This window comes from Heptranchias perlo, chromosome 29, assembly GCF_035084215.1.
Source record: "Heptranchias perlo isolate sHepPer1 chromosome 29, sHepPer1.hap1, whole genome shotgun sequence".
In the NCBI taxonomy this organism is placed as follows: Eukaryota; Metazoa; Chordata; class Chondrichthyes; order Hexanchiformes; family Hexanchidae; genus Heptranchias; species Heptranchias perlo.
Genome location: NC_090353.1, coordinates 17,768,441 through 17,794,227, shown reverse-complemented (window position 1 = coordinate 17,794,227; position 25,787 = coordinate 17,768,441). Strand labels below are relative to the sequence as shown.

The window sequence follows — 25,787 nt, the reverse complement described above, 5'->3', positions numbered from 1 at the left end:
AAAATAACATGGCTGAAATCCTGTTATCAAACTTCACACCAGCCCCAAGATAGAGCTGCATGATGGTAGAATGGCAAATTTACTCAACTTTGTTATATTTTGGGGGAAAAAAAAATTCTTCTAGGCACTCATATCAAACTGGTATTCACCGCAAATCCACTTCCACTCCAGAACATTGCCACTTCCTTGCGCCAGCAAGCCACACAGATGCTAGTGATCAGAGTGCACGGGACCAGGTAAAGGAGCGCGGGCTGACCCGTCTGCATCAGTGCCAGGGCGACAAAGGTGATGAGAAGACCGATGCCGTAAGCTGCAGTGGAGAACACACAGACTTTAATGTACAGCCAACACTTGTGTAAACATGAAAAGAATGTGTAGAAACTGGAAAATCACACACCACTGTACTCACTCTCATTTGGCTGAAATTTAAAAAAATATTTACTTGCACTAAGCTAGAATCTGTCTCATCTTCCTCCTGGGCATTTAGCAGGCTTCTTCTGTGAACATCAACTTCACCAAATTCAGGCCCTGGCTCTAATTTTCCTGTTGCGTTTTCCCAGTAGATCTTATTCCCATTCCACTATTTTCCCTTCTATTTTGGAGGCATGCCTGATTCACCATTTTTATCTTTCCAATGCTTACATATACAACACCGTGTTTCAAATGACCTTTGTATAGTGCAAAACGGTCTGCATTTCTTTCCAGCATCTTAAAAGCTGTTATTACAGGCTATTAAATCCATCAACTGCCTCCTTGTGGAAGTAATTAATAGGTACAAAGTCTTGAATACCTGTTCTCCCTTCCCTCCCACCCATGGTTTGATCAAACATAAAAGGTCTTCTCCAGCCTGTGATGGTTCTGACAAAGAGTCTCTACCCAAAACATTAACCTATCTTTTCTCTTTCAGATGCTAATAGGTCTGCTGTGTATTTCAGATTTCCTGCATTCCTGGATTCTTTTGCCTCCACTTGTCAGTATAGTTGTTGAGGTTAAGCTGTTCTTGATATTTTTCTTATGTATTTCTTGTGTCCAACGTTAGAGAGAAATGCCACAATTTTCTACCCGAGTGTCTACTATCTTAACCAAGATTCAGATATTTCTGTACACAATATATGGTGTGCCTCAATTTTGTTTAAACATCCTCGCTACTCAGTTGGATTGTATGCGTGTTACATCTCTCAACTGTCCAGCTTCAATCGTTACAGCCTGAAATTAAACAGCCCGGCTGAGAAAAGCATCAGCAGTGTAAAATCAGCCAATTCTACAGAAAACTGCACTCCCTCCCTCGATTCCACCTTTTCAAATCATTGCAAGTCGAGGGGTACAAAAATTATGTATTATTCGATAGTAATAGTGCATCGTGAGGGGCTTCTACTTATAGACTCTTACAGCACAGAAAGAAACCATTCGGCCCATCATACCTGTGATATCCAATTAGTCCCATTCCCCTCCCCTCCCTCCCCCCACCGCTCTTTCCCCATAGCCCTGCAAATGTTTCCTGTTAAAGTATATATCCATTAGTAAAGTTCTTGCTCCAGTTTTGTTTTGTTATAATGTCAAAACAGATGTTGGCACCTACCGATCGTGCAGGCCATGAAGTAGATTCTTGACGTCTGCACCTGAATGTCAAACCTGTGACAGTACGCCACCAACATTCCTGAAAGAAAAATAAAGCAGGAAGGTGTTGCTTACATTTTGAGAGGGGGGGAAAGAGAGAGAAACTGCAATATTATTTTTCTTTTAAAAATTCGTTCATGGGATGTGGACGTCACTGGCAAGGCCAGCATTTACTGCCCATCCCTAATTGCCCTCGAGAAGGTGGTGGTGAGCCGCCTTCTTGAGCCTCTGCAGTCCGTGTGGTGAAGGTTCTCCCACAGTGCTGTTAGGTAGGGAGTTCCAGGATTTTTACAACTAAGATCAAAGGGAATTCCAGAATGAAGACCCTACGTAATGGTCTTATCCTCGAGTGGTTGAGAAACAATATTTTTTAATTGAATACAGACTGATAAGCTTAGAAAAAAATGTAAGTACCACAAGGTGTTGGCCTCCCACTGGTATTCGAGGCTGAGGCTCAGCAATGAACCATAGTGTTTCTGCTCCCCAGCCAGGGAAATGCATAATAAATGGCAGTCCTGTTCAAGAGGACAGCCACTTCATGGCAAATCCAAAATTCAGAGAGAAAAAAATAAATCCTATACAGTTCTGTCTCCTATCACACAAATATTTGAGGATAACCTGTCAGGACTAAAGCAGATCACTATTCTGAGAGATTCTTTACCTGGTATTAAGACATCGCCAAAGCCCAGGAGGGAGAATGGCCTGTCACACAGTGCCAGAGGTGAGGAATTCAATCGGGGCACCTTCAGTACCATTGGGAGCTGAGGAGGAGAGGAACAGCCTAAGCATAAAGGAAAACAATTCTACACCAAGAATACAAATGTTTTCATTCCACTAAAACGGAAAGGAATATTTGAACTGCTTTGATTCTGTTTGGGACGTACCCAGCCTAATACATTTGATTCCATTTTTCAAGTACCCAATTTATTGCATTTTATTACAGTATTGAAAAGATCAACGTAACTGTACATACAGCATTAGCACCTGACTTGGGCAAAAAGATTTAGGGTGAATTTAAATTGTTATAGAAGACTCCTGCTAAACGTGAACATCCCAGAGATTAGCAAAATATCCATTCCCACAAAACATCAATGAATTTATGGAGATGAACCTGCTCCAGAGCAAATGCTTTTTAGAAACAGATTCTAATTAGTTGGCATGTACAAAATATTCAGCACAAGATTTTACAGACTCAAAACCAATGAACTGTAAAGTCTTTCGAAACAACCCTTGATTATTCAGTCTGAACACAGAAACTCATTGTGAAATATTTTCAGCCCACAGGCTCGCCAATGGCTGAACAGGTTTATCCAGTGAGTAGCTGAGCCTTTCAGACCAGGAAGGTCTCACGCTTGATCATGGTTTGTGCAGTTAGCTGATCTTAGCCAGAGCAGCAGTTGATCTCAGCGCCACTGGGCTACAGAGGGGAACAGGTCACGACTTCTGACCCCGGCGCTACACAATGACCCCTTATGGAAGTGCACGTGCGTGAACATTGGATGAAAACAGGATTAAGCTCACCTGTGATACCTTGTGTGATCGAACAGCTTGCCAACACTCACTTCTAGACTTAGATGTGAATAATGGCAATTTGGGTGAGCAACCAGAGGATAGGCAGCACCCTTGAAACCAAACCCAGCAACGAGTCAGAAGAGGAGGGTAGGGGGTAAAACTGCGGGGCAAATTAAAGATCGAAGGGTAGAAATTCCAGTGACACCAGAGGTACATCAGGGCGGAACTGTCGCCTGCTTCGGCCTCTCCATGACCCCGTCCCAAATCCCGGTGATAGGGTCATTACTATATCACAGATGGGTGCCCGAACTTGTAGCAGAGTAACGGGGTGCCCACCCAGCGATAGCATTGGAAAATCAGGGTGGCACACTGCTGCTCAGAGGGAGAACCAGAGGCCTGGATGGCCGAATGTGACAGATTAATTTTCTTCCTCATCTTCTAATCCTATGCTGGCAGGCCCAGAATCAGATGGAAATCTATCCCTCTGGGATCATTTACCATTCAATTCCTGCTTGGTGCAGCCCCACACACAATCCAGAACGGCACCTACATCTGCTCCATGGATTTAGGGACTGCTGGGCCTATCAGTGGTGTATCTGGCAGGATTCCCGGGGTAGCCTGCAGTTGGGATGTGGCAGGAAAAGTGCCTGAGCGGAAGCTGCTGTGGCTTTATCAATGTGGTGGAAACCCAGTAGAGCTGGGTTTCACTTCAAGTCCTCTACTACACCAGAATTTTGCCTCAAAAAGGAGTGGAATTTCTGGGCTTTAGTCTACACAGAGTTTTGGATAGATCGAAGTGCTGCACGTATTTAATACTTGAGCCACAGAATAAAGATTCTGCACACCCAACACATAAATGGGACAGCATTAATGTGGCAGTAAAATACAGGAGCCAAGTGGCAAAAGCATCAAGCAGGTGGAAGGAGGATCCAAACTGCGTGAATCCATTTGCAACAGATTCCCACTGGGCCACAACAACGTACATTTGTATAGCATTCCCAAGATATCTCAAAGCACTTACAAGGAGGAAAAACAGTGGACGCAAATCAGGAAGGGATAAAGGGAAAATGTAACCGTTTTTGGAGGAGGGGTCAGGCACAGTCAATGGTAAGCAGGCCCAACAGAGCAGGTTATCTGCTACCAAAAATAAGAGAGAGCGGAACAGAAAAAAATAAATGAATAAAAATGTAACTATTTTCACAACTTGCTGATGGAAATGCCACATAGAGACCGAAGCAGATTTTAAACAAGCAATATTCGATGGTCTCTTTCAGCCATACCTTTTCATGAGTGGAGAAATCTGAAGGACCAGCAGCTACTTCCACCATGATACTCTCCCCACTCTGGAACACACAGAAACTCATCACTGTTTAGAAACATGGCTTCACTTCAAAAATTATTTCAATGCTCTTTAGAACTCTTGGAAAACTACTAGGTAGAGAAAACACTTTGAACGAGGCATTAATATTTTCCACTCCACTCCCAACAAGGTGCAGGCACCCACTCACCCAGCACTACGCTGCTCATGATTTATATATTGTTAAGCTACTTCATCTTTCTTCTTTCATACAAGATTTTTCGAAGTTATTTTCCTTAAGTCTGGAGCAAAACAAATTCTTTATAAGTACAGGATACATTTAACACTTGTCTGTTAGGAGCCAAACATATCCCATGAGTTAAAAGGATTGGGGCAATAGATGTTTGCACATTGTTGAATTGTTTTTCTTCATACTTCAGTCAGATTGATTAAAAGTGACTAATGTGAAGTTGTGAGTTAGCCACATTTTTAAAAGGGTTTAGGTACCAAGCAATTGTCAGAAAAAGAAGAAACGGTTTGGCTGCCAAATAGAAAGGACTGATTACTACAAACATCACATGGAATAGTCACTAAAAACTCCCTGCCCCACTCATCCACTGGTAACTGGGCAAGACTGCCTAAAATCATCACACCGAATCCTTACAGCCATCAAGTCTGGGCTGGATTTGATGTCAGACTGCAGTTGTAGGAGGCCAGTGTCTAATCCACTGCACCATTCAATCACCATGTGATTGGCTCCATTGCATTTTTAAGAAAGTTGGTGACCCCAACATCTGGTTCCTGAATACCGTTCATTAACACTGATTCGTCCTATTTACAATGCTGAAATACGGATCTGTGCAGAACCAGAGAAAAGATCTTAACTAACAAAAATAAACAGAGCAACAACTTTGCACGGTCACTTTTTTTGCTAATTAAAGATCCTGGACTATACAGGGAATAAGTTAATTTTCAGCTTACCTGAGTGAGGAATGGAGTAATGAAGACAAAGAAAATATCATAAACGAAAAGAACCACCAGCAGTAGTGTGCAAGCCTGGAATAAATAGACATTTATAAACATTAGAGTCTGGGAACAATTACTACTGGAGTAAAATATAAACACCATGAGAGTCTGGGAACGGTTACTTCGGGTGTAAATGTAAACACCATGAGAGTCTGGGAACGGCTACTTCTGGAGTAAAATATAAACCATTAGAGTCTGGGAATGATTACTATTGGAGTAAAATATAATCATCATCATCAGAGTCTGGGAGTGGTTACTAAAATATAAACACTATTAGAGTCTGGGAAACGGATACTACTGAAGTAAAATATAATCACCATCTGTGGCTGGGAAATGGTTACTACTGCAACTAACATAAAAAGCTTAGAGAGTTCTCATCATCAATAAACTTTTTAAATATCAGTCCAACTAACAGTATGAAACATGATACTATTGGCAAATTCAAAGGAATATGGATAGTTTTTTTGTGAAACAAGTGACTGAGGATCGTACAAGGTTGATTTAAAAATATAAGTTTTCTCCTTCCTCAACTGATCACGCTGACTCCCTGCTGGGTAACACTTCCCCAAGCACTGACTCCCTGCTGGGTAACACTTCCCCAAGCACTGACTCCCTGCTGGGTAAAACTTCCCCAAGCACTGACTCCCTGCTGGGTAAAACTTCCCCAAGCACTGACTCCCTGCTGGGTAAAACTTCCCCAAGCACTGACTCCCTGCTGGGTAACACTTCCCCAAGCACTGACTCCCTGCTGGGTAACACTTCCCCAAGCACTGACTCCCTGCTGGGTAACACTTCCCCAAGCACTGACTCCCTGCTGGGTAACACTTCCCCAAGCACTGACTCCCTGCTGGGTAACACTTCCCCAAGCACTGACTCCCTGCTGGGTAACACTTCCCCAAGCACTGACTCCCTGCTGGGTAACACTTCCCCAAGCACTGACTCCCTGCTGGGTAACACTTCCCCAAGCGCTGACTCCCTGCTGGGTAACGCTTCCCCAAGCACTGACTCCCTGCTGGGTAAAACTTCCCCAAGCACTGACTCCCTGCTGGGTAACACTTCCCCAAGCACTGACTCCCTGCTGGGTAAAACTTCCCCAAGCACTGACTCCCTGCTGGGTAACACTTCCCCAAGCACTGACTCCCTGCTGGGTAACACTTCCCCAAGCACTGACTCCCTGCTGGGTAACACTTCCCCAAGCACTGACTCCCTGCTGGGTAACACTTCCCCAAGCACTGACTCCCTGCTGGGTAAAACTTCACCAAGCGCTGACTCCCTGCTGGGTAAAACTTCCCCAAGCGCTGACTCCCTGCTGGGTAAAACTTCCCCAAGCGCTGACTCCCTGCTGGGTAAAACTTCCCCAAGCGCTGACTCCCTGCTGGGTAAAACTTCCCCAAGCGCTGACTCCCTGCTGGGTAAAACTTCCCCAAGTGCTGACTCCCTGCTGGGTAAAACTTCCCCAAGTGCTGACTCCCTGCTGGGTAAAACTTCCCCAAGCACTGACTCCCTGCTGGGTAAAACTTCCCCAAGCGCTGACTCCCTGCTGGGTAAAACTTCCCCAAGCACTGACTCCCTGCTGGGTAACACTTCCCCAAGCACTGACTCCCTGCTGGGTAAAACTTCCCCAAGCACTGACTCCCTGCTGGGTAAAACTTCCCCAAGCACTGACTCCCTGCTGGGTAACACTTCCCTAAGCACTGACTCCCTGGTAGGTACAGTTCACTGAATGTCAGGCACCCATGCCCAAGTGGTCATTCTTCATGTGTATGCTGGCAGCTACTTGACTGTGAGAGGGAACACAGCCAAGCCTGATCCTATCCACCCGACATCCACACAAGTGCACTTTTCAGCAGGGGTCACTCGATAGTGATCAGGAGCAGGAACCCTGGCTGATTTCACCCCTCACTATTCTTGGGTCACTTTACCAATTGCATCATCAGGGAAGTTCACAAAGGGTTAATCTAGATGATACTGTTGACTGTAAAATGAAAATGACCAAATTACTGATTAACTACAAGAAAACGCACACATAAATTGCTAGTAAGCGGCACAGCAAACTGTAACATATGCTACTCTAAGCTGGATTTTAAGATGGTCAGACCCTATTACCAGCAATTTCTCAGATAGTCGGCGCCACTTAAGAGTAAACTCACAAGCATTATTTAGAAAGCAGAAAGCAAAATGTTTTCTATTGTTATGAAAACATTTCATAAGTATGCAATAAGGGCATTGTAATCTATAACTCATGCTTCCAAATGCCAAACCATTAACAATAAACCAACACCCATCCAGTGGAAACTGGTGCACACACCACGTTATAAATAAAAAGAGTATGTGCAGTTATGGGCACCCCATTATAGGAAGGCTACAACAGCAATGGAAAAAGGTGCAGTGCAGATTCATTAGGATGTTACCGGGGATGAGGGGTTATAGTTATGAAAAGAGACTGGAGAAGTTAGGTCTCTTTCTCAGTTGAGCTGAGAAAGTTAAGGAGTGACCTGATAGAGGTCTTCAAGATTAGTAAGGGTTATGATAAGGTAAATAGTGACAGATTATTTCCACTTTACAGCGAGACGGTAAAGAGAGGGCACAAATTTAAGATGGTCACAAAAAGAATTAAAGGGGAGGTTAGAAAAAAATTCTTTACAGGGTGTAATTGGCACATGGAATTGTCTGCCAGAAACCTTTGCTGAAGCAGGGTCCGAGAAATTCTTTTAAAAGGGAATTAAATAGTTGTTTTGAAAAAGAGAAACACTAAAGAGTATGTAGGGTGAGCAGTTCAGTGAGATTCGAGTCTGTGGCACATGTGGAGAAAACACCAGTGCAGATTTGATAAGCTGAATGGCCTGCTTCTATGCTGGAACATTCTATGATTCTTTAGTGATTATGCCCCATTTACAAAACGGATATGTTAAGGGTCGATCTAGTTGCACAAATCAGAGGCACTGGGCACTAAATAATTTACATTAATACACAGAACACTCAAGTCTAGATCATAATTTTAAAAAAAATTTCACACATCATAAAATGCATTCACTATCTGATCTCTTTAAAACGTTGTACTTACTAAATTAAAGCCAGGAACTAGCAGACGAATTGACGAGAGTATTACATCCACCATGTCTGAATGTCAAACTACAGTCATATTGTTCAGATTACAAATGCAGCTCAAATAATTGAATGAGGACAACACAGCCCAGTGCTGCTCTGACTGCGATGGCAGAACAAGATCTCCCAGCATGATGGGCAGGCAATGGATTTACATTGTGTCAGCTCCAGTCTAATCCTCCCAACCAACAAAATTCCCAGTGTGGCATTACATCGGAAAGTACAGCAAAGCTACCAATATTACCTAACTCTGCCTGCCCTCCACTCAAGGGAGCCCCAAGGTTGATAGATGATCTGCCATTGTTACTTGTATGGGGCCAGTAACAATGATCATAATACAGGCTTCCTCTCAATCTTTGGGCATTACCACCGGTATGCAACCATTGCCATACCTGTCTTTGTATGTGCGGCGGCAGTCTGGAGCTCTAAAACAGGTGCACCCTCACCAGCAGAGCATACCAACTACAGCATCCCAAGGTGTTGGGCCTCGCTTGGGATGGAAGTATAAACGCTCGCATTAGGCGCACGTGTCTTGGACCCTGGCCTTTACTATTAACAGGACAGCAATCGCCTATAATTTGCAGTTAGCGCCATCTAACAGTTTAATTGGAAATTGCTGCATATATGGTACAGACCACTAATTTAACTGTCAAGTTCAGAGCTCCCAGATCCTGATCATACTTTAAATGTAAAAGTTTCAGAAGGATTTCTGAAAATCTGACCCGTTAATAAGGAAGTAGGGTAGCCATTCCGACTCTCGGCACTCTTATATCCAGAGTATCAGCTGCAGCATTTACTATTGGTTGGGGAGGGTGGTCCACCACGTTGCACTGCCTAATGCAGGAGTGTCTAACACATGGCTCCTGGTCCAAATATGAGCTCATTTCATTTGGCCTCTGCTTCTTCTCATATTAAACGTACAAGTTAGTTTCACTGGGAGCTGAAATTATCCCTAGGTGAGATCAGCTTTGCTCACTTAATATAAGAAGAGGCACAGTACGGATAAATAGTTCGGCTTCATCCCTTGAAACTCTCCGGATCTGGAGGACTAGAAAAGGTTGCTTTCAGGGAGAAACCTTCTTGTATCGATCAGTCCTTCAGCCCAGGATGTTTAGAGTGTGTCGGTTGAAGTGCCTCACCACCCCAGTACTGAAACAGCTCACAGTTCACGTTCTACAACTTTTATGCAACACAGAAGTGGGGGGGTGGGGGGGGGGGGGGGAGGAGGAGAATTAAAGGGTGAGAAGCTGGTGAAGGGGTACCTGCAGTGGATATTGCTCCTGAAGTAACTGAGGAAAAAAAATCAATTTTTCAGGTGACGGCTAACTTCAACTAGGAGTTAGAACATCTATCATGCACTGTCAGCCATTCTGCACGTTACACAGTCCATGTGGATCAGCTGATAGGATGCATGATGGTGGGGTTTTAAAACATTCTTTAAAGTAATTACATCACAATTGGTTAGTTTTCATGCAACTCAACTTAAGGCACTGTACCTTAAAAGTTGGTAATCTGATTGTTTTCAACATATAAAGGCAAAAGGCGATTCCCAGAGTGTCTTGCAAGACCCAGGCCCATCTATGAAATAGAATCCATTCAGTGTCACAAAGCTAAAGGTTTGTACAGTAATTTACTGCACATATGGGCATGGGATTAATACAAACATGATGCAGTACAATTTTGCTATATACTCAAGATCCATCAGTCTCTGAGCCACTTAGTTTTATACCTGGGATGTGCTTTTTAAAACAGATAACATCTTTGCTCAGTTTCAAGTAATTTTAAAAACAGTAACTTTTATTAACTCAGGTTTTTACTTAAGGTTAACAAACTAATATAGGAATTGTAAAATTTCAGACTGTGAGAAAACACATGTGCGTGTTTGTAATCTTTGGTCTTAAAATAAAGTGATCCAAATATAAGTGTACAAATTATGCAGTGTGAACATTGGTATATAAATTCCATGGTGTGGATATTAGAGTATAATTACATGGTGCAAATATTAGTGTATAAATTACATGGTGCAAATATTAGAGTATAAATTAGAGTGACTATTAGTGTATAATTACATAGTGTGACTATTATACAAATTCTTGATTGCATGAAATTCCTTTGCCCGTAAGTGGGTTAAAACAACCTCCACTAAACTAGCAGATCAGGACTCTCACATGATGGGCTAATAATTAGCACATGAATATTCACATTACATAATTTCAAGGCCAGGTAGTGCAAACGTGTACCAATATACAATAACCACACATCTTCAAGGTAATAAAAAGCAAAAAACCGAAAATGTTGGAAATTTAAAACAGAAACAGAAAATGCTGGAAATACAGAAGTCAGTCAGCATCTGTGTAGGGAACAGACAAGTCAATGTTCTGAGAATAACCTTTTATCAGCACTGGTAAAATGAACAGCATTTATATTGGATCAGAACAAAAGGAAAAAGGAAGTGAACATTCACAGGAGAAGAAGCAATGATGTGCAACATGCTTGTTAATTGTATGATTTATATCAATTAGTGATAAATGTATTCAGGTGGTGTGTATCAATTGGGGACTCTCTTGTATCCATTTTCATGATGTATATATCCTTATCTCGGGTGTGGTGTTGGTGTGTGGATCTCTGTGAATAAAGGCTTGGAAGCAACTAAAGACTAGGATCTAGTATTCTATCCTAGGGTACGGTAGCATAGTGGTTATGTTATTGGACTAGTAATCCAGAGGCCCGGACTAATAATCCAGAGACACGAGTTAAAATCCCGCCACGGCAGCTGGTGAATTTAAATTCAATTAATTAAATAAAATTCAGGAATAAAAAAAAAACTAGTATCAGTAATGGTGGCCATGAAACTACCGGATTGTCGTAAAAACCCATCTGGTTCACTAATGTCCTTTAGGGAAGGAAACCTGCCATCCTTACCCGGTCTGGCCTATATGTGACTCCAGACCCACAGCAATGTGGTTGATTCTTAATCGTCCTCTGAAATGGCCTAGCAATCCACTCATTTGTAAAAAATCACTACAAAAAGTCATAATAAGAACAAAACCGGCCAGACCACGAGGCACCGGACACGACAAAGGCAAACCAAGCCCAGTCGACCCTGCAAAGTCCTCCTCACTAACATCTGGGGACTTGTGCCAAAATTGGGAGAGCTGTCCCACAGACTAGTCAAGCAAAAGCCTGACATAGCCATACTCACAGAATCATACCTTTCAGCCAACATCCCAGACTCCTCCATCACCATCCCTGGGTATGTCCTGTCCCACTGGCAGGACAGACCCACCAGAGGTAGCAGTACAGTGACATACAGTCAGGAGGGAGTGGCCCTGGGAGTCCTCAACATTGACTCCGGACCCCATGAAATCTCATGGCATCAGGTCAAACATGGGCAAGGAAACCTTCTACTAATTACCACCTATCGCCCTCCCTCAACTGATGAATCAGTCCTCCTCCATGTTGAGCACCACTTGGAGGAAGCACTGAGGTTAGCAAGGGCACAGAATGTACTCTGGGTCCATCACCAAGAGTGGCTCGGTAGCACCACGACTGACCGAGCTGACCGAGTCCTGAACGACATAGCTGCCAGACTGGGCCTGCGGCAGGTGGTGAGCGAACCAACACGAGGGAAAAACCTACTTGACCTCATCCTCACCAATCTACCCGTCGCAGATGCATCCATGACAGTATTAGTAGCAGTGACGAAGTCCGGTCTTCGCACTGAGGACACCATCCAACGTGTGGCACTACCACTGTGCTAAATGAGATAGATTCAAAACTGGGCATCCATGAGGCGCTGTGGGCCATCAGCAACAGCAGAATTGTATTCCAGCACAATCTGTAACCTCATTACCCGGTGTTTTCCACAATCTACCATTACCAACAAGCCAGGGAATCAACGTGAATGGTAGTGGACAGTTAAACAACTAATGGGAGGAGAAGGCTCTGTAAACATCCCCATCCTCAATGATGGCAGAGTCCAGCACGTGAGTGCAAAAGACAAGTCTGAAGCATTTGCAACCATTTTCAGCTAGAAGTGCTGAGTAGATGATCCATCTCTGCCTCCTCCCGATATCCCCACCATCATTGAAGCCAGTCTTCAGACAATTCGATTCACTCCACATGATATCAAGAAATGGCTGAGTGCACTGGACACAACAAAGGCTTTGGACCCCGACAACCTCCCGGCTGTAGTGCTGAAGACTTGTGCTCCAGAACTAGCCGCGCCTCTAGCCAAGCTGTTCCAATACAGCTACAACACTGGCATCTACCTGACAATGTGGAAAATTGCCCAGGTATATCCTGTCCACAAAAAGCAGGACAAATCCAATCCGGCCAATTACCGCCCCATCAGTCTACTCTCAATCATCAGCAAAGTGATGGAACGTGTCGTCGACAGTGCTATCAAGCGGCACCTGCTCACTGATGCTCAGTTTGGGTTCCGCCAGGACCACTCGGCTCCAGACCTCATTACAGCCTTGGTCCAAACATGGACAAAAGAGATGAATTCCAGAGGTGAGGTAAAAGTAACTGACCTTGACATCAAGGCAGCATTTGACCGAGTGTGGCACCAAGGAGCCCTAGTAAAATTGAAGTCAATGGGAATCAGGGGGAAAACTCCCCAGTGGCTGGAGTCATACCTAGTACAAAGGAAGATGGTAGTGGTTGTTGGAGGCCAATCATCTCAGCCCCAGGACATTGCTGCAGGAGTTCCTCAGGGCAGTGTCCTACGCCCAACCATCTTCAACTGCTTCATCAAATACCTTCCCTCCATCATAAGGTCAGAAGTGGGGATGTTCGCTGATGATTGCACAGTGTTCAGTTCCATTCGCAACCCCTCAGATAATGAAGCAGTCCGTGCCCACATGCAGCAAGACCTGGACAACATCCAGGCTTGGGCTGATAAATGGCAAGTAACATTCGCACCAAACAAGTGCCAGGCAATGGCCATCTCCAAGAAGAGAGAATCTAACCACTTCCCCTTGACATTCAACGGCATTACCATCGCCGAATCCCCCACCATCAACATCCTGGGGGTCACCATTGACCAGAAACTTAACTGGACCAGCCATATAAATACTGTGGCTACGAGAGCAGGTCAGAGGCTGGGTATTCTGCGGCGAGTGACTCACCTCCTGACTCCCCAAAGCCTTTCCACCATCTACAAGGCACAAGTCAGGAATGTGATGGAATACTCTCCACTTGCCTGGATGAGTGCAGCTCCAACAACACTCAAGAAGCTAGACACCATCCAGGACAAATCAGCCTGCTTGATTGGCATCCCATTCACCACCCTAAACATTCACTCCCTCCACCACCGGCGCACAGTGGCTGCAGTGTGTACCATCCACAGGATGCATTGCAGCAACTCGCCAAGGCTTCTTTGACAGCACTTCCCAAACCCACAAACTCTACCACCTAGAAGGACAAGGGCAGCGGGCACATGGGAACAACACCACCTGCACGTTCCCCTCCAAGTCACACACCATCCCAACTTGGAAATATATTGCCGTTCCTTCATCGTCGCTGGGTCAAAATCCTGGAACTCCCCAAAAGCACTGTGGGAGAACCTTCACCACACGGACTGCAGTGGTTCAAGAAGGCGGCTCACCACCACCTTCTCAAGGGCAATTAGGGATGGGCAATAAATGCTGGCCTTGCCAGCGACGCCCACATCCCATGAACGAATAAATAAAAATCCTTCACCATCTGGCTATCCAGTTTATTACAATGCTTAAAAGAAAATCAGGAGATCGTAGGATGGCAGTGATGATATTTACATAAGACGATGGGAAGAGATATATAATTTTAAAAAGTTAAAGACATGAGGGAGGCAAAGATTGTGCAAATAGCTGAGGCAGTAGATAGGGTGAAAAGTCAGGTGTGAAAAGGACACGGGAAAAGCTAGCAAAACATGACAGGATCTAGCAGTCCAAAAAAATAGCAAACCAACACCCAGGGCACAGGTTCCTCCAGCCAGCACAGTGTTCCGACAGAGGGTCTCTGATCAAAGCACCAATTTGACTCCCCCGGCACACCCATTGTGAATCACCAGAATCCTCTGCCATGAAGAAAACGGTGGCTATAGTTAAGGTCTGAAGTTATTAAAGTCAACGTTAAGGTCAGCGGATTGCAGAGTGTCCAAGAGAAAGATAAGGTGCTGTTCCTTGAGCTTGAGATAAGCTTTACTGGAACAGTGCAGAAGTCCGAAGAGGATGGGGAGTCCAAATGGTAAGCGTAGCTTGGGATCACAATTGCAAACAGAACACAGGTGTTTGGCAAAGTAGACACCTAACCTACATTTGGTCTCCCCAGTGTAGAGACCACACTGTGAGCAGTGGATACAGTATACTAGAAGAGAGGAAGTACACGTAAATTACACGGTGAACAATAAAGTACTGTTACTTACTTGTCTTCATTTCTGAATACTGCCCACACACCACTAACAGAGACACAGAACATGCCCAGAAACAACATCCGTACTTGGGGACGCTTGTGACTGCTTGATAGGTCTGGAATCCTGAGTAGAAGAACGGAGAGAAATCAGGGTAACACCAGGGGAGAATTCTAAATTCAGGGTTGTTTTAAACTCAGTTTTTATACCAATTTCCAAAAGGACATTTTAAATTTCATCATACCTGCATTCACAGAAAGGAATTCTCCGCACAAATGGGGACAGGCAGCTGTAAAGTCCGATGGAAGAGGCAAGGCAGAAAATTCCTATGATTATGTACACTGGTTTAGAAATAGGGAAGAAACAGAATGTGAGAAGATGCTTAATTGATGTGGCTTTTGAATATTCACAAGTGTCACAGTAGTTTTCAAATCTCTCCCCTTCAATAAATGTCACACTTTGAACAAATGTCATCAAATTTCAACCCGAAAATTTGCCATATAACTTGTTTTTGCCAATTTTCTTCCCTTTCCTCCTCCTAAAAGGCACAGACTCCCACAGTTCCAGACACCAAATACTCTCAGGTACCTCACCAATTCTGCACTTGAGAGTCTAGACAGTGAGCATTGGCGGGCTAACTGTCGAGGACATCACACCTGCGCCCAATCCTGCCCTTGCCTGATGTCCGCACACATGTACTTTCCAGCAGGAGTCACTGGTTCAAGAGTCAGAACCTTGGCTGATTTTCTTCCCTCCTTACTCCAGAGGAGCTATTGCTAATTTGAGTATTCCTGCCACCTGGTTGAGATCAGCGGACTCAGGAGACACTGATTTTTTCTGTGTTAATAAATGGATGGAACCTGGCAACTTCTTGCATACAAAACAGAGGTATTTGGCAAAGCAGTCACCTAATCTGCTGTTTAATTAGATCTGCTAAACTGTATGACTCAGTTACACTCACTGGGCCAAACAGCATTTATTCCCTCTACGCTCTGTACAAGTCCGACCACAGGAATGTATGTATACTACGTCACAACATCTCAACCTTCAACCCACAGCAAGAGCACATTTTATTGTGCACACAGTGTAACAAATTTCTGGCAGTAAGTTAGTTACAGTCTGTAATCCCTCCTGGGGAATTCACAATGGGGACCTCTAAATTACAGCCATCTAGCCCACTCCCAGACATTTGGAAATCCAGTAAACAGTGACATACCTAGCTGACTGTAGAAGTAGTAAAGGAGTACCAGCATTGAGCAGCACATAACCACAAAAATACAGATCATAATTGGTGTCACATCAACAGTTTCATCATCCTGTTTGTCTGCTCCATCGTGCTTGTGCTTCATGTAACGCCTTAAACAGGAACAGAAAAATATTAAAATGGCCATCACATTTCACACTAGAATTGAAACTTTCACATCACTGTCTAGATGCAGCATTAAAAGGTACAAACTTGATAATGAGAGGCTGAGCGCTTCCAAAAGTTTTTACAACTGATTGAAAGCAAGTGAAGGCTAAGGAATGATGAACTAGGAAAGTCTTGTAAAATTAGAAATAAAACTCACAAGTGGCTTACTACTGTTATTTACTGCTTTCCCATCCCATCTCTATCATTTGGTGACTGAGTGTGGCAATAATCCAGGCTATACAAGAGGACTGAGGTGGTGCAGTGAGATTAAACTCAGTGAGGTTAGTACCTTTCACCTCTGGTACCTGGGTTTAAATCCAACACAGACTGATGGGATGAAAGTCTCCTCTCACTGCAAGGCCCATACATGAAGTCCACATCAGAAAACTGAGACTTGTTCAGCACTCAGGAGGTCACAGGATGGCCAGTGGGTGAAATAGGAAAGTATCACGCTGGTAGAGTAGGGGATGCTCTTCTGTTGTTGGGGCTGAGGTGTGTTATTGGGACAGTGTAAAAAGAACTTTTACTCTATATCTATTCAGTGCTGTACCTGATCTGGGAGTGTTTGATGCTCATCCTGGGTGCCATAAAAGAAAAGTATTCTATACTCCAGAACTAACATTCCTTACCTCAATGACCATAAAATTCACCAAATAAAATCAAGCGATTTCTGTTCTTATGTTGCAGTTCAGTCGCTGGGAGAATGGTGCTCAAGAGCAGGCCTGTGACTTAAAACTTCACACTTCCCAATTTTGCTTGCAATGTACTCTCAGTTCCTATTGGTCCTGTTGGACAGCCAATTGGAATGGAGTTTTGCCCTCCCTCCTGTGGCATCTCAGAGACCCATGGAAATTCGGGTCCTGAATTCATTCAGAGGAGCAGGGTTTGCTTCCTCTATATGGTTGGGGAGTCTAGGACTAGGGGACATGGCCTAAAAATTGGAGCCAGAACTTTCAGGAGTGAAGTTAGGAAACACTTCTATACGCATAGGGTGATAGAAGTTTGGAACTCTCTTCTGCAAACAGTTGATGCTAGCTTAATTGTTAATTTTAAATCTGAGATTGATAAAGATTTTTTATTAACCAAAGGTATTAAGGGATATGGGGCTAAGGCGGGTAAATGGAGTTAGGTCACAGATCAGCCATGATCTTATTGAATGGCGGATCAGGCTCGTGGGGCTAAATGGTCTACTCCTGTTCCTATGTTGGATGGAGTTTGATGGTGGGAATATGGCACATGCTGCCAATGGTAAAGTAAATAAACCTATCACATGCCACGGCACCAACGGTCCAACCTCAGAAAATCAATCACAAGTGAATTTCAGCATTGGATAGCCAAGGGAAAACAGAATTGCACTTGTGCAAATAATGTTCCAAAAGTTTTATTAAAGTTCACTGCGAACACTCCTCTGGCAGGTTCAAGCCAGGTGACTGAAGGAGTTCCCACAGCTACGAATGACGTGCCTCCACCACACACTACTTGCTCATTTCCATGCAGCAAATAAATGGCAGGGATGACCTACTTTTTCACATCTTTGCTTCCCGCCCAGTAGCCACCGATAGCTACTGTCCCGACCGCCATGACAAAGATAACCACCATATTGTAGTCCAGGAATGGTTCATTTGGAGCATACATCGCTACTTTGATCGATTTCCCAAAAGTCTGTTGTGGAAAGAAAACATTTTTTTAAAAAAAGGTTTGTACATAAAGTTTTACCAGTTGGAAGGTTACACATCAGACACCACTGGCTGTGGCAGAACTTCAAGTCACAGAACAGGTTAACTGAAGTGGTGAAAACTGTGAAATTTCTAATTTAAACATTAAACTCCCAATACTCTCCTGCTTGCACGCTGTCTAACCCCTATAATCGCGGTCAGCATCAGCATTGTCCAAACTTTGTGTCTTTGGGGGCCACATAGGTATGGACCACGGAGCATCGGCCATCCCAAATAAAGTTTAACTCCCTGTTTCCATTAATTTGCATATAACTGAAGTTGTTGATACAAACAGATCTTGCTGTTCTGATTTAGGATTAATCCACCAATAATACAACAGTGATAAATGCAGTCCTTACCTAAACGCCAGGCCCACAACATTCAAACAGGTTAAAACCAGTAAGCCAAAATTACAAGCGGAAAATTGGATTGAGGTGCCTGGGCTGGATTGCCAGGACTGGGGGTGGGATAAGACAGTTTGGAATGCCCTGGCCTACATAACACGTGAAGTACTTTGGGACATTCCAATGACATGTTAAGACTCTATCTAAATGCTAAGTACACCCTTAAGTTAGTCAATGCTTTGGCTCCTTTAATTAAACTCAGCCTCTTCTGACTTAAAGCTCAGTAATTACATGAATCTACAGATCCCTCAGAAAAGACATGAACAAATCTAGTAATTTAGACCAGAATAATTCCGTTAATCTCCAGAATTCAACAGGATACTCCAAAGGTCTTGCCATCCATCCAGGAGGATCATGACCACCAATGCCAGCTGTCGGTACTGCAAACAAACCACTCGACAGTCCTGCTCCAGACCAGAATGTCTAGTTGGCAGATTTATCTGTAACCCCAGGAGGCAGAAGATAGCATAGCTGAGCGGGATTCTCTCAGATAGCATGGGAAAGTTGAAATGTACGGCCTATCGAATTCCCACAGTTCGTACTGCACATTCCAGCGCTCCACAAGGACCAAAAACCATTTGCTGGTGCTGTGCAAACAAATGCACGATGTAAAACATTACCGCAAAAACTGACCGAAACGCAGCACGGAGTACTCGCACTTTAACCCACTGCACCGTGAGATGACGGCACACCTCTAGACACATTCCCATTCTTGACTGAACCAAGATTCCAGCTCCCAATTGCTGTCCAGGGACTCTTGCTGGAAAGTGTGTGACTGCTGGGTGAGGCAAGGATCAGACTGGACAGTGACTACCTCAGGAGTGAACAAACTGCCGAGTGGGTGGAGGAAGCAGAGGGCAGTCATCATCGTGGAGTCAAAGATGGCGTGAATTAGCACCTTTAGTGGAGAAGATTCGAGTAGAAAAAAATAAATAAGGAAAAATAGCCAAAGAATCTCGTACATCAAAGCAACTTGGGCAGTGGGTGTACTGTGTCCGCCAGTTAATTTCGGTCTGTTTTATGTTGCTTTGCGATTTGGTTTCTCAGGTTTGAACTGCTCCCCTCTTCTCTTTCACTCATTCCTGCTGGTCTATGAGTGAGAGCTGCAGTGTTTGAACCACTCTGATCAGCAGTAAATACTTTAAAACACCCCACCCACTAACAGGGACACATGAGAAGCTTCACCTTTGATATATCAAGCATGTCATCGTAACTGAGGAGAGCAACTGGGATATCAATCTCCTCATACTGACTCCCATTTCCACCTGGAGGCACCTGCAGAGCAGGAAAAAAAATGGCACGTTAATCCAACATGATAGTTTACATTGACATGTCTATAATCCCACTGTTTCATTATGTGTTCATTGAACAGTTTTGAGAAGTGTAAGAGGAGACAACAGAAAGCTTCAGGCAGTATCTGCACAAACAGTACATGCCTTGTAATCTAGGCCAACACTTCCTACAGATTTACTACAAAGCAACTGGTAATTGGCGGGATAACAGACAGAGCATTTATTCCATTACTATAGAATCAATCTCCAACAGCACTGTTCATGGGGCTATTTGGAGACGAACCGGAGCTATCTAAAAAAAAAACTGGGACTATTAAAAAAAAAGGCAGCATGACTGGGGCTATAAAAACAAAGCAGCGCAACTGGGGTAAAAGAAAACAAAGTACAACTGGGCTATCAAAAAAGGAATACAACGGAGGCAATTAAAAAAAGCAGAACAGGGTCATTTTCTAAAAAACAGGGCAGAAAGAAGGCTACTAATAGTCAGGTCAGAGAGCACCTCAAGGCAGTGAAGAAACAATTGGTGGCATAGGTGTTGGACTGGGGAACACACTAAGAAACCTTGGTAACCAGCTTATGGATTGGGGACCAAAAAAGAGGAAAGTGGACCTACAGGCTATCTTGGAGTCACGCAGGAACAGGGGAGTCGGGTCAGGGATCACAGCAGTAGATTGGGGAAAAATCGCAGGGGGAAGCAAGCAGGAACAGGCCGCCAAATCAGGGTTGAAGACAAAGCAGGAAAGACCGCGGAGGAGCTAGGAGTTGGGCAGGTGAGGCAGGGGACGGCTTCAGTGCAGCAAGAAGGATGGAGCACTCCAAGCATGCCAGGGAACTGACAAAAATAACTCACCTAAGGGTATAGAGGAGCCTGAATGAAAAGGGGAAGACTGGGCCGGTAAATAGGAAATAGCAGGTCCTGGTGCAACGGTGCAGAACCACAGGGGACAGACAGGGAAGCAGGCGGGCCAATGATTGGAAACAGGAGAGGGCAAAAGTAAAGTTTATATATAGTTAAAAGTTTGAAAAAATAAAGTACTTACCTAGAAGAGCAGAAAAGCAAGAAGGCAGACAAAGTTCGGCTTCAGAAAATTGCTCTGCAGTGCCACCTGTTGTCCACAGCCTACAACTGCTGTGTTACAGGAACTGTTTACGTAGGGAAATCCCATTATAATATTTACATAGGCAATTTCAAGGTTAAATGTTGACACAAAAGCTTGACAACAGGAAGTAGTTTAGTTGGACAGGAAGTGTGTACATCCACAAGATTTTTAGTAAAATTGGCACAAGCCATCCAGTGAGCATGTCGACCCCAGCTGCTAATCCTCGTACCAAAGGCGAGACGTGGAAAAACTTTTTTACACAGCAAGTAGTTATGATCAGGAATGCGCTGCCTGAAAGGATGGTGGAAGCAGATTCAATCGTGGCTTTCAAAAAAGAATTGAATAAATACTTGAAGGGAAAAAATTTGCAGAGCTACAGCGAAAGAGCGGGGGAACGGGACTAACTGGATTGCTCTTACAAAGAGGGCTCGATGGGCCGAATGGCCTCCTTCTGTGTTGTAACCATTCTATGATTTAGGTGGTCTCCAATGAAACCCCTTCCCGTGGCAGCCCCTCTCCTGCTTCAGTCCTGTGGAACTCCTGCAGAAAGGCATGGTTTCCAAAGTCTGGATGTGCACCTCAGTGATTAAGTTTAACACTCAACGTTCTCTAAAAAAGTGAGTTACACATCAAAGGATTACCATGATTAGTGGCTGGGGTCGACATGTTTGCTGGATGGCTTGTGCCAATCGCAAGACTCTCTTTCAAAAGTGTATTTTTCTACCTTCTGCCGATCCCACTCACTAGCTGCAGCCTTCCGCAGACACAACATATTATATAATCATTAAAACATTTATTTACTAATGCTTGGGTTTCATTTGATGGCAAACAGAAGTAGCAAATTATAAAAGTTCAAGTTGTATAAATTCCGCATACGAATACTTAAAACTCCTACCGAGAAAATAAACCACTCGAGGCCCATTAATTCCTGTGTGAATAAACAACTGCAGAGTAGACAAGTGTAATTTATACCAAACAGTGTCCAGGGTTCCATTATTAAACAGTAATCAAAATGTTATCCTTGAAACCCACAGCTGATTGAACTGGAGTCCAAACATTACCATGGAGGCGTGGCAGATGTAGAAGGGATGGGTGGGGGGGTGGGAAAGAGAGAGAGAAAAAAGAGAGAAGAGAGAGAGATGCGGTGCACTGATTCTGCACCACAGGGCCTGCACAGAAACTAAAGATCAGCATTTGCCTCGGACAAGCAGAGAAAGACAACTAACACTTCTGTCCTTCCTCACATTCACTGAAATCTGAAAATATTTTACGACGAGGAGGAAAAATGGTGGATGCCAAGCATTCTGGGGAAAGGTGGTGCTGAAAGCACGGTTGAAGGGAAGTGTTTCTTTTTAATTTTAGGGAAGAAGGTGGAGGGAATTAGGGAGGTAGTCCAGTGGGGTGATGCGTAATGACTGAAACTGCGGGTTATTGATACTGTTGGTACAGCAGAGGAAGCAGGAAACCAGGAATAGCCCAGTGTCAGATGAGCACCGGGCATGTGTAGGGAGATACAGCTTGAGGAGATAAGCAAGGTAAGGTTAGGCGAAGCCGATGAAGGATTTGAAAGCGAGAACAAGTATCGTGAAGTCAATTTGCTGGAGCACAAGGAACCAGTCGAGGAGTGTCAGAGAGAAAGGGGAGAAAACTAATGCCAATCCTTTTGTAGTCCCACTGCAATATCTTTCAAAATAAATTAATTCAATCTCTGACATATTACCAATTTTGCTTAGAAGAATACAACATAAAGCCTGATTTCTCGATTCACCTTCAGAGGAGCAATTTAATGGAGCAGGATGATCATAAAAGCGGCCAGCTGCTCACAGCTTTATAGTAAATCTGACGTGGATCCCATCGTGGGATAAAACTGGCATGGAAATTACTGCCAGAATGCACTGTGGATTTCACATTGAAGACACAACAGCAAATAACATCGTGTTCCAGACACAGGATTCATGCAATATCTGCAGCCCTAGTTTTAAAACCAAACTGCACTTTTTAAAAATGTTCATACTGTGGTAATTTTGTACTGTTTTAAATGTCACTGAAACTGGTTACCCTGAAACAGCCAGTTAAAAAGTAGCATTCTTTACTAACTCTAGTGACAGCAGAAACCCTAATGCTGGCTGAACTGCAGCAGGAGTATAGACACTGCCATCAGCCTCAGCATTCCTAACACATTGCTGTGTTAACTGAAGCAGCAACAGAGTCACTTCAATTGGGCTCAGCACCTCCAAGAAAGAGAGGGAGGAAAACAACCAGGGTTTCCTCACTGTTAATAAGTGACATTTGCTACAGTCACTAACATAACACCGTACAGCCAACAAGAGACTCAGTGGCAGCTACAGTCACTAATATAACTGCAGTCAACAGGGGGCACAGTGTTGCCAAGTCATTAATACAGCCACAATCAGCTAAACAGAACAATTTCTTTGTCCAACTTTTCTTACCAGGCTCTCCCTGCTGACGATGAGCAGCCCTTTGGCTCCATTGATCTGAGCAAGGCGCACTTTCTCATAGAATGTACAGTTCCCGCGCATCACCATGGCGATTCTATTGCTAAAACCTTGTTGGGGCACATCTGAAGGTGTACACAGGACAGAGGATGTCAGGTCCTGGAGCTGCAAGAGAGACTGAGAGAGAAAGAACAGAATATTAGGTGCAGGTTAAACAGAGTGGACGAGATGTTTTCAGAATCATTGTTAGTAAATCAAAAAAAAACTTTTGGCTAAAAAAAAGAACACTGCGTCCGAATAAATCTCTCAGGTACCACTGGAACTGCATCATTTTAAAATGAATATTTACAGTAAAATAGTACCTCTTTAAAAACACATGGTATACTAACATGCACAACACGAGGTGAATCATAAACATGATACCAATTGCGACAGAGCCACAGCCTGTGTTGACAAAAATCTGAAAAGGGCAATCTCTGGGCAAATTCTGGGCAATCTCTGGGAAAATTTTGTTTTCTTCCTTTTTTTAAAAAGCACTGTCAACAAAGAATTTAAACTGTGGAGATCGCTGTATTCAAGCCCGATCCTGTCCTTACACGATGTCTAACAAAGTGCACTTCTGCTAGGGGTCAGTGAATAGAAATCAGGAACAGCAACCCTGGCTCATTTTCACCTGCCTGGCCCAAATGCTGAGGCCAATCATAACAGCCCAACTGCTACCCTGGCCAAGATCAGCTAAGGGTCCTTCATGTCTGTATGGCTCAGTACTCATTGGATATCTATACATTTACATCTTGATTATCTGATGATAATGCTAATACTAAAGGGATCAAGGGATATGGGGAAAAAGCGGGAACAGGGTACTGAGTTAGACGATCAGCCATGATCATTTTGAATGGCGGAGCAGGCCCGAAGGGCCAAATGACCTACTCTTGCTCCTATTTTCTATGATCTATTCTCCAGCTGAATGACAGAAAGTCCCATATAGTATGACACTCTGGAAATATAAGAGCATTTTAAATCTTTCACTCTAGTTTATGGACACGGTATAAATTGTGGACTTTTTCCACAAGCAATTAAAACAGTCATTTACCTACTTTAGAAACTGGAGTGAAACGTTCATCAAACAGCTGATCATTGTAAGATACAAATCTGGGTCACATTTAAAGGGGAAAAATATCTACATAATAGCCACATAACCACATCTATTACAGCAGAAGATAGCTAGACACATGCTGGGGTCATCCATTCCTCCTTCGTTCCAACTTCATGTTTAAAATTACTGGGTGCAGGTGGCCCAGGTGCTGACCTTTTCCACAGAATTTTCCTTTCAGTGACATCGTGAACAGGGAATCTGGCAGTTGTGACTGAAGTGTCACCAGAGAGGAACTGCACAAGATGACAAGAGGAGAGACACCCAAGGAACAAATATGCTGCCTGGTGGCATCCGACCAGCATGTTTAAAGTATAACACTGGAAGAAGAGAGAATGGAGAGATACCAAGACATGTACAGGTATCTCCCTCCCTGTGTGTTATTCAGTGTTACTGACAATTCAGATAATACACTCCTCTTTAATCTTGGACTTTGGTTTTAGACTTCAAGAGCATTTTTTGAAATGCTATAAATGTCCCGTAAACCAGAAACATGAGTTTATACCTTATAGATCATCCAGATTCACCTGTGCCCACTTCCAATGTTGCAGACATACCTTCTGACTGCACTGCTCCAGGTAGGGCAATAGAGCAGTGAAATTAGGGGGTTTTCCTGCAACATTGGGGGCTTAGAGGCTGCACAGCTGGTCCAGGATCCCGCTTCAAGAGGTTTTTAAAGGAACAAGATGCCAGGATGAGTTCCAGAGGTACGTGATGATTACTTTTACTCGAGTATTATTGTATTGCAGTCCTCAAATGTTCCCAGATGCACACTTACCGCTTTACTGAGATCATGAGGTAAATAGGCCCAGGAGGGGTTGAACTGGATACAGTAATCTTTTGTATTTCCATGCTCCTTCTCAGACAGCACATGGACCATCCCATACTCAGATAGCACCTGCAGATTCAGGGTAAACTGCATCAGACTAGCAGGTTCAAATATAGAAAGTACACACCATTCAATATCTGCTAGTGCTTGACCCAAACCCACATCTAAATCAGCTGCTGAATTAAAACACAACGGCACAGCAAACGAGACAACCAACTGTATGCAATTACCTCCTTTATTTCGCTCTATACCATATTATCACTGTTAATTATTTACCTTGCTTAAAAGGATGCTGAGGTCTAAATTTACAGGAACCAAGCAATGGATTTGTTGTATCACAAGCGACACTGTTGGAATTGACAGCTGGTACTAGGGACTGTTTTTTTTAGCTAAAGATCAACAGGCATCATATCCAGTTATCCTTTCACTGTACAGCAAAGTAGCATTTAAAACTGGCAAGGGGGGGTAGCAGGGGA

General features: G+C 43.8%; 1 protein-coding gene across 2 annotated transcripts in view; it reads right to left on the bottom strand.

The window, feature by feature from the left end:
* sppl2 (signal peptide peptidase-like 2) overlaps positions 1–25,787 on the bottom strand; it is a 44,582-nt gene that overhangs the window by 11,920 nt on the left and 6,875 nt on the right. The window contains exons 2-14 of one of the 2 annotated variants that reach the window (XR_010957904.1): positions 25,261–25,380; positions 23,324–23,506; positions 19,667–19,756; positions 17,885–18,024; positions 16,168–16,307; positions 15,196–15,292; positions 14,967–15,077; positions 10,054–10,135; positions 5,408–5,482; positions 4,410–4,472; positions 2,279–2,378; positions 1,580–1,657; positions 89–310 (exon numbers count right to left, since the gene is read on the bottom strand). Coding sequence is in view for 1 of the 2 variants with exons in the window: in XM_067968190.1 (XP_067824291.1) it covers positions 150–310; positions 1,580–1,657; positions 2,279–2,378; positions 4,410–4,472; positions 5,408–5,482; positions 10,054–10,135; positions 14,967–15,077; positions 15,196–15,292; positions 16,168–16,307; positions 17,885–18,024; positions 19,667–19,756; positions 23,324–23,506; positions 25,261–25,362 (1,422 nt within the window). In the remaining variant the exon portion in view is untranslated. The remainder of the gene's footprint in view (positions 1–88; positions 311–1,579; positions 1,658–2,278; positions 2,379–4,409; positions 4,473–5,407; positions 5,483–10,053; positions 10,136–14,966; positions 15,078–15,195; positions 15,293–16,167; positions 16,308–17,884; positions 18,025–19,666; positions 19,757–23,323; positions 23,507–25,260; positions 25,381–25,787) is intronic. The other variant, XM_067968190.1, reaches the window with a different exon arrangement.